This window comes from Cucumis sativus, chromosome 5 (assembly GCF_000004075.3).
Source record: "Cucumis sativus cultivar 9930 chromosome 5, Cucumber_9930_V3, whole genome shotgun sequence".
Classification (NCBI taxonomy): domain Eukaryota; kingdom Viridiplantae; phylum Streptophyta; class Magnoliopsida; order Cucurbitales; family Cucurbitaceae; genus Cucumis; species Cucumis sativus.
In genome coordinates this window covers 23,449,857-23,465,591 of record NC_026659.2, presented here as the reverse complement: position 1 = coordinate 23,465,591, position 15,735 = coordinate 23,449,857, and the positions used below count along the sequence as shown (strand labels likewise).

The 15,735-nt window shown below is 33.1% G+C and overlaps 2 protein-coding genes across 2 annotated transcripts; one reads left to right on the top strand and one right to left on the bottom strand.

Annotated features, from left to right (window-relative positions):
- Nucleotides 1-351: 351 nt before the first annotated feature.
- LOC101218883 (phosphoglucomutase, cytoplasmic) lies at nucleotides 352-10,210 on the top strand. The gene is made up of 18 exons (XM_004150069.3): nucleotides 352-623; nucleotides 1,228-1,309; nucleotides 2,097-2,152; nucleotides 5,102-5,215; nucleotides 5,318-5,380; nucleotides 5,852-5,971; nucleotides 6,052-6,152; nucleotides 6,612-6,671; nucleotides 6,780-6,879; nucleotides 6,977-7,131; nucleotides 7,220-7,315; nucleotides 8,203-8,266; nucleotides 8,365-8,446; nucleotides 8,547-8,722; nucleotides 8,827-8,903; nucleotides 9,394-9,526; nucleotides 9,658-9,774; nucleotides 9,869-10,210. The coding sequence occupies exons 1-18, from the start codon at nucleotides 543-545 to the stop codon at nucleotides 9,938-9,940; spliced, it is 1,749 nt and encodes a 582-aa protein (XP_004150117.1). The 5' UTR covers nucleotides 352-542; the 3' UTR covers nucleotides 9,941-10,210.
- Nucleotides 10,211-11,033: 823 nt separating this feature from the next.
- On the bottom strand, nucleotides 11,034-14,222 carry LOC101219120 (pectinesterase). Its single transcript, XM_004150070.3, has 2 exons — nucleotides 13,183-14,222; nucleotides 11,034-11,982 (listed from the first exon to the last, which is right to left on the bottom strand). Exons 1-2 carry the CDS (start codon nucleotides 14,108-14,110, stop codon nucleotides 11,291-11,293), a joined length of 1,620 nt encoding a protein of 539 aa, XP_004150118.1. The 5' UTR covers nucleotides 14,111-14,222; the 3' UTR covers nucleotides 11,034-11,290.
- Nucleotides 14,223-15,735: the final 1,513 nt, after the last annotated feature.

Here is a 15,735-nt window from a genome sequence, read left to right as displayed (position 1 = left end):
CTACTATTATCAATAAATTCAATATTTTTTATATTGTTACTGTATCAACAACAACTAAACTAGTGAGTATGATCGTATTAAGCACTTCTCATTTTTCATTTTATTGTAAATAAATAACGATAACGTAATCTAATAGACAATTTGTAAAAGCGACCATTTTAGTTGTTTTAGAAAATGAATACGAAGGAATTAAAATTTGTAGAGTTTGGATACAAAAAAGTACAAAACAGAATCGGCATCGTTAAAAGGGAGCGGGTCCTGCGAAGGGAAAAAGGAAAAAGAAAAAGGGAAAAAGTTAGCATCATCTAATTCTCATCTATAAGCAAACGTAAAGAGATAATATTGTTCCCTCTCTACGTGTCCTTATAACTCAACATTTCTCACTTTCAGTCTCGCTTCCCTTATTTGAAAAAAGATACAATACCTCAGAATCAAGCAAAACACTCATCGCCCTCACTGCCTCCCCTCTATATTAATCTCCCATTTCCCCCATTTCCCCCAATCTCCCTTCAATTACCTCCACCCTTTCTTCTCATCATACCATGGCTCGCTTCAGTGTCACCAAGAAGCTCACATCCCCCATCGATGGCCAGAAACCCGGTACTTCCGGCCTCCGCAAGAAGGTTCCTTCACCATCTCCCTCTCTATTTCATTTTCACTTCAATTTCTTCATTGCTTTCTTATCATCTCTCTGGATCCGTCTCATTCCTTCTCTCTTTTTTTTTTTTTATTGTGATTTTTCATTCCGTTAGATCTTCTGTTGATCAGTATATTAGGAGAAGGATTCTGAGTTTCTTGTTGATCCGTAATGTCTCGTAGTATTTCTTTTCTCAACTTGTAGGTTTTACTGATGGATGCGTTTCTGTGTTCCTTAATTTGATTCCCTCGTTTCTGAGTGATGCATGATCGTTTGATCTTCTTCTTAGATATTCGATTATGTTGGATTGGAACAGTGCACTGGATCTGGTGCCTTACTTAACTAACTCTCATACGATTGTTATGGATAATAATGACCTTCCTATCTTTACTCTCAATTCTCAAATATTTTTACTCTCAGTTTCAAACGGATTTAATCTTTTATTTGTTACATATTCTATTTGGACAGTACAATAATTTCATATGCTAGTTGATCTTTACATGATAGGGTTTTATATTGTTGCAATGCCATGTTCCTTCCTTTCTGTTTCCACGCTGGACTGATTTTTTCTGTGGCTGGATCTTTTCTAGGTAAAAGTATTCATTCAACCGAACTACTTGGAGAATTTTGTTCAATCAACATTTAATGCATTGACTGCTGAAAATGTCAGAGGTAGCGGATCTTTCATTTAAAATACAACTTCCTGTTAGTTATCGATCTATCAAATAACTTTTAGAAAGGGGTACAATAAGACGCTCTAGTGATTATATAGATTTATCTTTAACGATCCTGAACTAAATGAAAATTCCCCTACCGTAAGCATTGTGTGGAAACTAGAAAGCAAGTCAGTATGCTTAATCTTGTTTGGCTTACTACCTTAATATATGAAGATAAACGATTTGTTTTTGTTAAGAAACAAATTTCATTGATGTATGAAATCTACAAAAGAAGCATAAAGCCAGAGCCAAAGATAAACGGGTAGGGGAATACATCCTTTAGATAAGGAGAAAAAAATTCTTCACCGTCAGTTGTTGACCAGTATTTATCAGACCTGCCTCTTTTCTTTATTTGTTTATTAGTTCTGATGGATTCTATCAGTTCATCATTACAAACTCCTAATTTTAGGTGTTCAGCGTTGATAGTGGCGCTTGTGCCTTACCTGACAAAGGCATTAGGTGTCAATATTATATTTGCCTACTACCCGTCATTATAGTGCTCTATGTTCCTGTTACTTATGTTTGCTTTTTGCATGGAGCCTTTGACTCCTCCCTCTTGACTAATTTGTTATGCAAGTATCTCAATTTTTAACATTTGTTCTTCTGTCTAGACTTTGGAATTCACTTTCTAATGATGACTCATTTGTTGGCCTTAACCGCCATTCTTAATTGGCTAATTTTTGGTTTCTACCAGGGCATTACTCTTATGGATTTTCCTTTAACACATTTTTTTTTGGATAAAGGGGCTACACTTGTTGTATCTGGAGATGGACGCTATTATTCAAAGGATGCTATTCAGGTATTATCACAAGTTTTTTTTCCCTCCATAGTGATGTGTTAGGAATTGATTTCAAGGGAGATTCAAGTAAAATCAATGAAAAATGAAATAACTTTTAATATTGTACTTACTGTTGTCTGTAATTATCTTTTTAATTGATTGATTTATTATTATTATTATTATATAGAAGCCAAGTTTTCATTGAGAAAAAATACTAAGGGAATACAACAACAATGCCCAACATGGTTTTCAAAGCTCCATTTTTGCTTTCAAATCAATGCCCAACAAGGAAGAGCCACGACAATTGAAGACCTACCATGATTTAAAATAGGATTGTAGAGGATAGTTACAAAAAACTATAGACACCGACGCTCAAGGAGAGGCAATAAATTTGGCTAGAGCCCTCATCCTATTTTGTAATCCCCTGCAAATTCTCTCATTCCTCTCTAGCTAAATATTTGCTTGCCAAATAGTACAATCCTTATCACAAAAGGACTCGTGGAACATGATCTCTCCAACATAGGATGAATGTAACGCCCTAGGTCTGAGATTCGGAATTCAATTTCGACAACTGATGGCCTCAACATTCTTGTGCATCCCCTGCAACCTGACCACGTCATCCTTGCTTGTCTTAAAGACTTTATTAAAGTAAATGTTCTCCCTACAAACCAACATGGGTTCTTTCAGCATGCTTTGTTCTCACTCACATGAATCCTAGGAAAATTTCTAAGAGGTTACCCAACATAGAATTGTTCCAAACTAAGCATGCTTAACATTGGAGTTTCTATGATTGAGCTACCAAAAAAGAAGGTGCACCTTGTCGGTATAAGTAGTAACTTTCAATTCTATTAAGCTCTTCTTAATCTTTCACGTTCTCATGATCCTTCTCATTTGGATGTGATATCTGTTCATTCATGTTCCCTTTTAATGTCAAGGGGTTGCAATGACAATCTCTACTATCAACCATACTCACATTCAATGTTTCTAAAAAGGTTTCCCAAACAAGCTAGCGATCTTGCATCTTTGAAGAATGTAATTCAAATTGTCTAATGCCTTCTTGCAATGATGCACCACTATGGCCTCACTTTATGACTAGCTAGACAAAAAAAAATTGTATTTATTGCAATTATCATGAATCTTTAAAGAGTGTGATTCCGAATCGTCTCAAATTTGCATGCGAGCCAAGCAAGTAATACATTTGTAGAAAATTGGTGAATGAAGACCATGGGTGAGGAATCCATTATTTCTCCTTCATGTTCTTCTTTCTTATCCTTGGGATTTTGTCATTTCTTGTTTGATAGAGAAATAACAAATGTTTTGAAGCCTCTTTCGAGGCTTGGTGGATTTGTGTTTACCTTGTACGTAGGGATTTCTTTTGTATTTTGTATTATGGGAGATTCCTCCCTCTTGAGTTTGTCCTCATTTCTACTCATTGTGGAAAGTTCAAATTCTAGAGAAGACTAAATTCTTTGGTCGGAGGGTCTTGCTTCTCAAGGTGAACTTTATGGATTGGGCTTTGAAACATGACCTTAGTCTAAGGCTCTCAGTGGTGCAGACTTTTAAGTGTATGTGTCATTTCTTCGGTGATTGTCAGCTAGCTCACACTATCTAGTATACATACTTTTAGCTATTTGGTGTTAGGCTTGTGAGGAGCAAGGACTGCAATCTGCAGTACTACGATGGAGATGATCCTCTTGGCTTTTGCATCAGTTCTTCCACGATAAGGGTTAGATTTTATGGCAGGTCAGGTTATCTGCCACCTTGTGGGGTTTGTAGCTTGAAAGAAATAATAGAGCGTTTAGGGATGTAGAGATTATTTTGGAGGAGGTTTGGTTGTTAGTGAGGTTTAACACATTTGTACCTTCAAGGATTATGTAACTATCCATTGGGACTTGGTATTAGGGATTGGAGCCATTTTCCGTATGTTTAGTTACTTAGCTCCTTTGGTTTCAGCCATCTTTTTGTATCCAACGATCATGTTTTTTTTTCTTTCCATTCTTTCATTTCTTCCCAATGAAGCTTGGTTTCTTAAGGTTTCTCTTAAGAAACGTATTCTTGTTAGATTTGAAGGTAGTTCACTGTGATATTCCTTTTGACATGGGCTTGATCAATTTATAATGTTATTTATTTTTTCCGAGTTATTTAGTTAAGTAACAACCTTTTGCCCTTTTAATTATACAATCTGTATTCTAAGGCTTTCTTATTTCTTTGGTTTTCTTTATTTGAGGAAGAGACACCAACAAGCTATTTCTTTTGGTTTGCTGAAAGTACACATGATATACACTATACTTTCTGATTTTTGAGTAACCAAATTGTATTGTTCTCCCCTTGGAATCTATGAGTAATATCATTATGTAGAAAAAATTAAGCAAAGGTGTGGATTTGGTCATAGAAATATGCATGACATTCTTATTCTTTTTAAGGAAATCCCATTTTTGCAACTTAGTGTTAGATATAATATTAAAATTTCCTTCACCCATTTACTTAGGCTTTTAGGTCGATCAATGATTTCAAATGGAATTAGACTACGTTGTCCAGGAGTTCTTTGGTCAAAACTTTAAACTCTTGCATTGTTATTTTCTCCCCAATTAATATTGATTTCCATTTGTTAGGTTTTTTACATATTTCAAGGCTACAAGTGAGGGTGACATCCATTAGTTTATAACTTTTTGAGTCAATTGGTGATTTAAAACTTAGTAATGATAGAAATGTGTAAGAACAATTTATTCGTCCTCTTTTACGTTCCTGATACCTAAATGGCATGGTAGGGAGTATTGCTAATAGACTTCCATTTTATGTTAAAGAAAACTCAGTTTCCAATGTGAACCTGCAAATTTTTACATCTGTTTAATGGAAGCCCATTTTCTGGAATTCTGTTCAGAACTATTTTTGGTTTCTCCATTTATGTAAATGTCCTATTAAATTGATGCCATGTAACCCATATTTTATATTTTCATGTTTTAATTACAGATAATAACTAAGATGGCTGCAGCCAATGGGGTACGACGTATTTGGGTTGGTCAAAATGGTTTGCTTTCAACCCCTGCTGTGTCTGCTGTCATACGTGAAAGAGTTGGTGTTGATGTAAGTGGAATTACTTTTATACATTTGCTACAATTCCAGCGAGATAACAATATTTTTAAGTCTTTCATTATGTTAGCCATGAAAGTAAACTTTTGATTCCAGGGATCCCGAGCATCAGGAGCATTTATTTTGACTGCAAGTCACAATCCAGGAGGTCCTCATGAGGTAGTTATCAATTTATTTGCTACTTTTCCACTCTGTGCTGAATGACGTTCCTAAATTAATTCAGTTATGTCTGGGAATATCTTCCATCTTTTTAATACATTTGTTTCTTTTAGGGGAAAAAGAAAAATACGAAAACAAAAAAACTAACAATGCCTGTAAAGAGTGGCTTTCTTTTTTGTTTATTTGATAGGAATTTTAATAAATATTCAATTGCCTAGAAGTTGGTTGTATTCTTTTTGGTGATCATAAGCTGTACTCTCCTTGAGAAGGATTTTAGAACTAAAGAATTGCATTCCCACGTTTTCTGTACTTCCTGCTTCAATGCATTTGGTTTCTCAAAAAAGTGCATGAATAGTTGGGATGCACTAGAAGAGTATTGGCTCATCTAGAGGACATCAAATTATTCCTTTGATCTAAATTACTGCATTATTTGTTATACTTTATTTATTATGGGGAAGAAAACCTTTGCAGGATTTTGGGATTAAATACAACATGGAAAATGGTGGCCCTGCACCGGAGGGAATTACTGATAAGATCTATGAAAACACGAAAACCATAAAGGAGTACCTAATTGCTGAAGATCTTCCTAATGTACTTTCCCACTCTCATATTAAAATTTCTACATATTCATCACGTAATTCTTGTTTATTAAGTCATGTTGTTTGTCTTAGGTGGATATTTCCACAATAGGTGTTTCTAGCTTTGGTGGACCTGAAGGACAATTTGATGTTGAGGTTTTTGATTCAGCTAGTGACTACGTGAAGTTGATGAAGTAAGCTTTGTTGATTAATATCATTATCATCATAAAATGTCATATCATTATTATTGCCATTTATCCCTCCATTTGTTTTCTTTGTTATTGTGTGTCTTCCTTTATTTCTTGATGGAGATTTTTCTGATTACTTATTGTCAGATACCGTCAGTTTAAATTAATATTGAACCAGTGTAATTAATCAATTATTATCATTGCTTTCCTTGTCAAACCTGTGGTGGTGCATTCTTATTTTCTCTTCTGCGAAATATGTGCTTTGTTTTCACAATTAGATGGTTTTTTTAAATGTTTCTCCCCTTGAAAACTTCTTTGTTTAGAAGGTATGCTTTAGAAAGTGTCTCGTGGTGTTGATGTTTCTATACTGTTGATGTTTGGTAATTGAACAGAGGGTCATCATCTCGTGATTATCTTTTGCGTTCACTGTTTCAGTTTTTTATGTTCTTTCTCTTAAATTAACAGGTCAATATTTGATTTTGAATCTATCCGCAAGCTTCTAACTTCTCCCAAATTCTCATTCTGGTATGTAGATCCTCCGGTGGAACCATTTTCAGAGGAACATTATCCTCTTCTTGTGTAATTCTTTATGTTATGACCTTAAATTCTAAGATCAACATGTTTCTTTGAAAGTTTTGATGCTCTACATGGTGTTGGTGGAGCTTATGCAAAACGTATTTTTGTGGAAGAGCTTGGTGCACAAGAAAGCTCATTACTGAACTGTGTACCTAAGGTTGTGACCCTTCTGAACAGGTTTTGGCTTTCCTTATATGATCATTACTTAAATCCCATTTTTTACTTTTCTTTATTACTCGTGCCCATTACAACAGGAGGACTTTGGAGGAGGTCATCCTGACCCCAATTTGACTTATGCCAAGGAATTGGTTGCTCGTATGGGATTGGGTAAATCAAGCTCTGGAGAACCTCCAGAATTTGGTGCTGCTGCTGATGGTGATGCAGATCGTAATATGGTCCTTGGTAAAAGGTAGTACAGTATTGCCTAACCAATAGTACTGATATGTTTTAACATTCCTTTTCAATTATTCTTTATATTATCTATTCTACTTTTTCAGGTTTTTTGTCACTCCTTCGGACTCTGTTGCCATTATTGCTGCTAATGCTGTTGAAGCTATTCCATACTTCTCTGCTGGTTTGAAGGGTGTTGCCAGGTGTTAGTTTCCGTTGCCTAACTTTTGTCACTTTACTAAGTTTCCTGATCTACTCTGCCTATTTTCTGGTGCCCCTCCTTGGGGAGACACCTTCTTTATGTTGTATTTATGTGGTTTTTCTTTTCTTTTTTCTGACTAGCACTCTTTAAACCTCCTTTGATAACCATTTGGTTTTTGGTTTCTTGACAAGCTTGTAAACACTGCTTCCACCCATCTATTTATTTATTTTGCTATTTTTTTTAAAAACATTTTCAACATCTCAACCAAAATTTGAAAATTCAAAGTAGTTTCTTTAGATTCTTTTCCTTAAAATTTAGCTAAGAATTCAAGTGTTATTTTTTAACAAATATGAAAAACATACTCCTGATCAAATATGAAGACCTCCAATCTTCATGACTTGCACTGCTAAGATATGACCATTTGGACTCGTCAAGACTGTTTAAAATTGCATTACTTTCTAGTTTGTATTCAATCCACGGTTCAATTTGCACAGTTGGTTAAAGTTTGGAAGTGTTTCAAGTCTTGAGTTTGTTGTTAAATGAACTAATGAATATAAAATAAAACTAAACCTTTAGGATTTTATCTGATATAAGGATATAATTTTGATAAATTAGGCATGGTAGTTTTTGAGTTGCTGCATAATGTATTTCGTTTGGTAGTGTTTAAATCATATGATAATGTGATGAGTTCATGGTGAATAAACCATCTGTTTTAAATTTACTGTGGAGGAACTCAACAAGTTTGTAGATGTCGGACATCCAATGGGCTACCTAACTTTTTTGCTTGTTCTCTTGGGAAATTCCTTTATTCTTTACTCCTTTGAACGTTATAAACTCTTGTAGAAAAATCATTGAACTTATTTGATGTTCTAACCCTAAAATTTCTAGGAGCATGCCAACCTCTGCTGCACTAGACGTGGTCGCCAAAAACTTGAAGTTGAAGTTTTTTGAGGTCAATTCAAGACTTAATTCTTTTATCTTGAACTTTACAGGTTTTTTGCATCTTGTGTACTGACTATTAATTTTGATATTGCCATATATTTTCTCCAGGTTCCCACTGGTTGGAAATTTTTTGGTAATTTAATGGATGCAGGAATGTGCTCAGTCTGTGGGGAAGAAAGTTTTGGAACTGGTCAGCCTCTGATTTTTCTAATTTATTTAAATTTCTGGTCGATCAGAACTGATAGATTCTGTACTAAACTGAATGTTTTCTTTTCCAATTTCTTGAACAGGATCTGACCATATTCGTGAAAAAGATGGAATATGGGCAGTTCTGGCTTGGTTATCCATTCTTGCTTATAAAAACAAGGGAAACCTTGATGGTGGGAAGCTTGTTTCAGTTGAAGACATAGTTCGCCAACATTGGGCCACCTATGGTCGTCATTATTATACTAGATACGATTATGAGGTATTAATTTTGGTTATTTAGTTTCTTTAAGATGCCGATGTTATCATAAGTGGATTTGAAATTTCTTAATTTTATGGATGGTTTTTTGTTATTTATTTCTTTAGAATGTTGACGCTGGAGCAGCAAAGGAACTGATGGAAAATCTGGTGAAGCTGCAATCTTCACTTGCCGAAGTGAATGGGTATGCTTTCTTTTTTTTGTGTTTATTCCCCCACTTGAAATTGAACATGTTATCTATCCAATTTGCAGTTCCCATTTATCTAAGTCTTACCCGGATATAGTTTTTATTTTTCTAAGTCTTTGGTCTTCTGGCTTTATCGCTTATAAGTGTATTAAGTGGTAAGCCCCTAGATAGTGAACGTTCGACTCTCTGGAAGTCTTTATTTACAATGAACTTTGTTTAGGATGAAAAACACCAAGGGTTAGTTCCACATAGAAGAGTAGTGTTCAACATTGAGAAACAGCTTAGTTCGGTCAAAACTGAGCCGTGTTGCATTTTCTGAGTCTTTTCGTAGCTAATACTTTCAGTTTGTTATTTGTTTAAATTTGAAATTTGTCTTTATGTATTATAACGTGTGATGTTATCAAAGAGTTCGGAACTGAAAATTTTCGTCTGTGATATTTTGGTTTGATTTATTCTCTTTAATGGATAAACACTGGCATTCATTCAGAATTATCAAGGGAATCCGTTCAGATGTGTCAAAGGTTGTCCATGGTGATGAATTTGAGTATAAAGATCCGGTTGATGGTTCCATCTCCAAGCACCAGGGTATTCGATATTTGTTTGAGGATGGTTCACGACTGGTAAGTTAGTTATTCTGAGCCGTCTTTCCAGATCCCTATAGGAATTCAGGACTTTTACTAAATTTTGTGAACAAAAATTTTAGTAAAAATGAAGAGTTGGTTATATATTCTCAACCTTTACATGGTTGCAGGTGTTCCGCCTATCTGGAACTGGTTCTGAAGGTGCAACAATTCGGCTCTACATCGAGCAATATGAGAAAGATCCATCAAAAATCGGGAGAGATTCTCAGGAAGCTCTTGCTCCCCTGGTTAGATTTCACTTCAATTCAAAGAAGACGGTAAAAATTCATTTTTGCTAAGTATCCGATTCCTACTGACTATTATCGTTATATCTCGTTTCAGGTGGAAGTTGCTCTTAAGCTATCAAAAATGCAAGAATTCACTGGCCGATCCTCCCCCACTGTCATTACATAAATGAAGTACATACAGAACCCATGATTTTTGAAGAAATAATTGTTGCTTAGCTTGCGGTGGCGCAAGATATAATCTTAAAACATCACTGTAAGTGGTTCCAGAGTGTTTGTTTGGCGGGAAAACTTTAGCCTACATAGATTTTGGGGTTTAATTGTCCTAATAATCTTGATGCTTCTTATGAAGCTCGACTAAGTTACAAAATATAATTATATATACACACTTGTATCAATCTGGTTTTAATCATATTTCATAACTCTTTCCATATCCAAATCCCACATTGATTTATTGATTGAACTAGAAAATGGATTTTTATTTTTATTCTTATTGTTTACTATTATTCTCTTCCAAATAGGCCTTTTTGGGCTGTTTTTTTTTTTTTTTTTTTTTTTTTTTTTTATGTCAGGTTATTTTGATTTTCTACGTTTATTTAGTATAAAGTTTCTTCCATTTCATGTTTAATAGCCACACACAATTGTATATATTTAATTCATGATAGAAGTTTTGTCTATGTGTTATTTTTAATTTTCAACATTTTATTATTGTTTTTATTTTTAATTTTCAACATTTTATTATTGTTTTTATTTTTAATTTTCAACATTTTATTATTGTTTTTATTTTTAATTTTCAACATTTTATTATTGTTTTTATTTTTAATTTTCAACATTTTATTATTGTTTTTATTTTTAATTTTCAACTTTATTTTCTATCCAAAACATCTATTATCAAAAAAATTGAACTTTAAAAAAATTATTAAAAGAATAGTAAATATTCAACTTCTTCCAAAGTTTGAGTTTTTTTTCCTTTATCTAATGCAAAATTTTCATTTCACCCTAAAAGGATTCTTAAACTTAAAAATTTCTTAATTATTTTTCATTTCTTTTTTAAGTTTCTGCTGATAAATGTTGTCTTTAAAATGTCATATATTATTTATCAATCTTAATTGAAATTTTATTTAATTATTAACATAGCAAGCAATATTCATAACTTTTTTTTTGGAAACTTTCACCAACATCGATAATAATATATTGATTTTTTTTGAAAACTTCCACCAACATCGATAATAATATATTGATTTAGTATAAAGCTCGGGAAGGGACTTGAACCTATTGTCTTTATATAATATATATAAATAAAATTAATTAAATATTATGTACAAACAAAACTAATTAATGTCTAATATTTGAGGTCATGTCTAATATTTGTAGACCTCTCGATAAATTTTTGAATCCGTCGAGTAAGTGTATTTTTACCATTTTATTTTTCCTATTTCCATCACATTTAAGTTCCACAGAAAAATTTAGCATTTATTTTTATCTTTCCCTCTCATACCCAAAGACTTTGATATCATCATCACAGCCCATTTACAAATGGCACTCCGGTGGCCGGAATCCAACCTCCTCCTTCCAAGAAACTCTCCACGGTAAACCTCTCTGCCTCCACCGCACTCGTCATCACATGGTATCCCGGCCACTCCACCCTCCCTTTCGTATTAGCCCCATCACCAGTGTTCATAAACTCCCCATAATAAACCGTCCTGAGACCGAAATCTCCGGCCCAAGGGAGCCACCCGGCTGGTTCAATCAGACCGTCCATATAGCTCTTCATTATCACCGTCCTCGAATACGCTTTCCATGGCCTCCCCAAATAAGTTCCGTACAAACCTTGCACCGGCTTCAAATCCGGCGCCGCTCCGATTACCGAATTGTGGATCACGAACCCGGAATTCTCATTCGGGTCGGACCTCGCTTGGGCCGTGATGGTGTTTTTTTGGTTCAGCATCGGCTTTCTCACGAAGATGTTACAATTTTGAAAAACGACGACACCGTCGCCGAAAATGAAGTCGACGGTTCCGTAAATGTGACATTCACGGTAAAATTGGCGGTTGGAGTGGGCGTATAGAGTGTCTTGGTAGCCCTTAAAGCTGCATCGGTAAAAAATTGAGCGATCAGCATTAGAACGGAGTGCCACGGCTTGGTGTTTCTCCGGCCCCGCTGTGTTCTCGAACGTCATATCTTTCGCGATGAATCCTTCGCCGGCCACCGCTAGAATTAGTAATTTGATTAGTATTTCAATCAATAAGAGTTAAATCTCTCTTCTTTTTTGTATGCAATTTCAATTTAGAGGTTTTTATTCAAATAGAATGACCAAATCCTAAAACACGAATCAAATTAATCTTTGCTGACAAGAGCACTATTGCATCGAAAGAGAGAAAAAGAATCTCTCATATAGAAATTTACAACTTTTTTAGAACGAATTTAAAAGGTTTTTAATGTTCTTAGTTTCATGGGGTGATTTATAGGTGAGTTTTATTTTTTAATTTTGTGGTGTTAAATTGACTTTTGAAAATAAAAGAAAATGATGCCTCAATTTTATATACCAAATTTAAAGTTTATTATAATGATATTTTTTTAAATAGTAAAATAAATTTAAATATTTACAAACTATATAGTAAAATTTTGTATTCTATCGATATAGTAATTAATAGACTTCTATCATTATTTATTAATATCATTGTAAAAGCATATGAGTCTATCAAAATCTATTATCGATAAAATCTAAAATTTTGTTTTATATTGTAAATATTTTGTAAAATTTACTATTATTGGTAATATATTTATTGTATAATTAGACACATAATTTAATTTAATTTTGTATTGAGTAGTTTCACTCGTTTAAAAATATATAATAAATTAAAATAAAGAAAGAAAATGAATTATTGTAATTAATAAAGTTGTTCAAAAATATTTATAACTATCAAAATTTCAAAGTTTATAAATAATACACACTAATAAATATGATAAACTTCAATTAGTTTCTATTATTATCGTAATTTAAAGTTTTGATTTATTTTAATGTATTTGAAAATGTTCCTAAAAAGTAATGTATTTCTGCACATTTTTACTTTACGGTTTTGACTAGAAAAAAAAAGCTAATAAGCAGTTGAAGAAACCAAATTTAAACCACAGAATTAAAATAATTTGAAACTTCAAAAACACGAAATGAAAATTAAGTTCAAATTATATGGAGAAATATAAAATAAATTTTAAATTATAATATATAATCAAATAATTAAAACTTCTTTTAAAAAAAAGACATAGAAAAGAAGTTCAAAGCCAAATTGAAAAGCTTTTAAATTCAAAACTATTTGAAGCTTTAACTAATGGATTCCAATGCATGCATGACAATGGACAGAGAAGCAATATAACAAAAAAAATTGGATCAAAATGTAAATATTTACAAACCAAAAGTGGCTGATTGGAAAGTTGTTGATCCATCTTGTACGTTCTTCATGGCTGTGACGATCGTTCTATCCATTCCATCTCCAACCATCATTATATTCTTCATTCTCTTCTCAATCACAACATTCTCTTTGTAAATCCCACCTTTTACATATATAACAAACCTTCCACTTCCACTTCCCTTCCTCGCCTCCTCTGCTGCGGCCACTGCCTCCGATATCGTCCTAAAATCACCACTTCCATCTTGAGCCACCACCATATCTGCGCCCTTTCCGACCATATCCTGGAGAAGCGTCTTATCATCATCGTAAACCCACTCGGGACACAAGCCATCTAGTAGCGGCTGGCCACAGGAGGTGGAAGAACTAGTGGAGGGTGCCGCCGCAATGGCCTTTGTGATGGCAAGAGAATTGCTAACCAATTTTGAGAAGTTACTCATAATTTGAATTGGAAGAAAGAAATTATTCGAATCATCAACCAAAAATCCGAAATCTCGAAATCCGTCTAGACATGTTTGATGGTTTGCTAATGAAGCACTTAGCATCGTTGAATGGTCGATCGAGTTGGCACTCGTGGAACTGAGTGTCGAACGATTGAGCTCTGCAATTGAGTCCTCGTAGAATTCCAAACAGTCGATTAAAGCGACATGATTTCTATCGTTATCATCAAATGAACCAAGATCCATGGTAGAGCGAAGATGGTCACGTACCTTCATGGCTTGGTACAAAGTGGCTTGAATAGCTGAGTTTCGAAAACGGGTGATGAGATAAGTTTCATCAATATGGGCTGTCCGTATGTTGTCGTTTGGGTTTATGTAATGGAAGCAGAGGTCTGGATATGGGGTTTGGGAGCAAGACATGAAATTATTGAAGCTTCTGCCATGGATGATGACTAGTAATGAAAAGAGAAGAAAACAATGCAAGATTTTCATAGCAATGACTTTATTTTACTAATAAATGGACTTTATTTCTTTATGAACAAGTGTGTGTTGTTTTAGTTTCAATAAATAAGGGAGTATAAGGGTTTTATATATAGGGAAAGAAAATGAGGGTGCTTAATCTGGTAGTTAGTCATGATATAATATTTTGAAATTAAAACTCCCATCGGCCATTGTTTTCCAATACACATGAAGCTCGAGAGCTTTGACTATGAAATGTGTTTAGTTTTAAGTTTGTTTCAAATAATCTCTTTTCTTAGTAATTATGCCCACGTGGCATCATTAAATACTACTTCAGAAACTTGAATGGACACGTGTCATGACATTACCTTTGACCATCATTTGATGATAAGGATGAATCAGTAATATTTAGTTTTCAAAGCTTCTTTAGTTAATGCTTAAAAAGGTAATAATCTCTTCAAATTAATTACAGCAAAGTTTTATAAAGGTTCATCATCTTTCATTTTTATGTATCCATGCAAATATATTGACTTAGGTGTAAAGACTAATATAGTATTACCAAAATCCAAATTAATATAGTATTACCAAAATCCAAATCTTGGTAACCAAATACACATTATGTAATGATTTATATAAACTCGACCTTTAAGTTTCTTAGATTACTTAAGATTTGAGATGAATGTAAACCATTATTTTAATATTAAAATTTTTCACGACTTTTTTCTAAAAACTAAAAAGATTAATTACACTCTTTAGAAAATAGATATTATCAACTAGTTTTGAAATTAAGGAAAGCCTCGTATTAACTTAATATCCATCACAACTATTTTATTGATATTTCTTCACATATTGACTTTTTTTAATAAAATGAAAAATTGGAAATGGAATTTTCTTTAAAATCTAAAGATTGGATAAAATTTTACAAACTCCAGCAGAATGAAAAAGTTAAATTTTGAGTTTAGTTTATAAACTTATAATATCACGTAGGTTTCTTAACTTTAAAAAGTATAGGGTATAAGGTTTATAAACTTTTTAAAGTTTTTTATCTAATTGATCATTAAACTTTACAAATATCAAATAGAATCGATCTTTGAATGTCCAACCTCAAAAGATAGAGTTCATGACAATTATCGTTAAACTATATATATTCATTTTAATCAAGACCCAAATATAGTTTAGAAACAATTTTACTTTTTAGAAATTGTCCAGCTATATATTTTAGTTTTATCAATTGAGTTTGTTTATTTTGTTAACTTAAAATAATTAGTTTAGAAAGAAAGAAATCAACTCAAAGTTGTTATTCGTTTGTAAACAATATTTTAGAGGTCTAGCCTTCTTACTTTTAATAAAATGTAAATTTTAACAAAGAGGGTGAGAAATAATGTAAGAGTGTATCAAGGGCAGTCACCTCAACGTGATTATTCTAAACTCATGAACATGTATTATCAACATCTCAATTATAATAATGAATTAAATAATCAATCATATATATTAACGAACATAATTCAACTAGTATGTAGATTCGTTAGTTATAGATAAAATTGTGCACATACAATTTAAATTTAAAAAAATTATAATGGATAAGAAGAAAGAAAAAAAAGTTACATTTGAATAGAAATTTGAGGTGACAGAAGCAATTGAAGTAGCTTTTTAGTTGT

Excerpts from the sequence above, each read along its gene's own strand:
- LOC101218883 (XM_004150069.3), top strand. The coding sequence starts at position 543 with ATGGCTCGCTTCAGTGTCACCAAGAAGCTCACATCCCCCATCGATGGC. Across the intron at positions 6,880-6,976 it reads TACTGAACTGTGTACCTAAG|GAGGACTTTGGAGGAGGTCA; the intron begins GTTGTGACCCTT and ends CCATTACAACAG. Across the intron at positions 8,904-9,393 it reads TCACTTGCCGAAGTGAATGG|AATTATCAAGGGAATCCGTT; the intron begins GTATGCTTTCTT and ends GCATTCATTCAG.
- LOC101219120 (XM_004150070.3), bottom strand. The coding sequence starts at position 14,110 with ATGAAAATCTTGCATTGTTTTCTTCTCTTTTCATTACTAGTCATCATC. Across the intron at positions 11,983-13,182 it reads TTTCCAATCAGCCACTTTTG|CGGTGGCCGGCGAAGGATTC; the intron begins GTTTGTAAATAT and ends TACTAATTCTAG.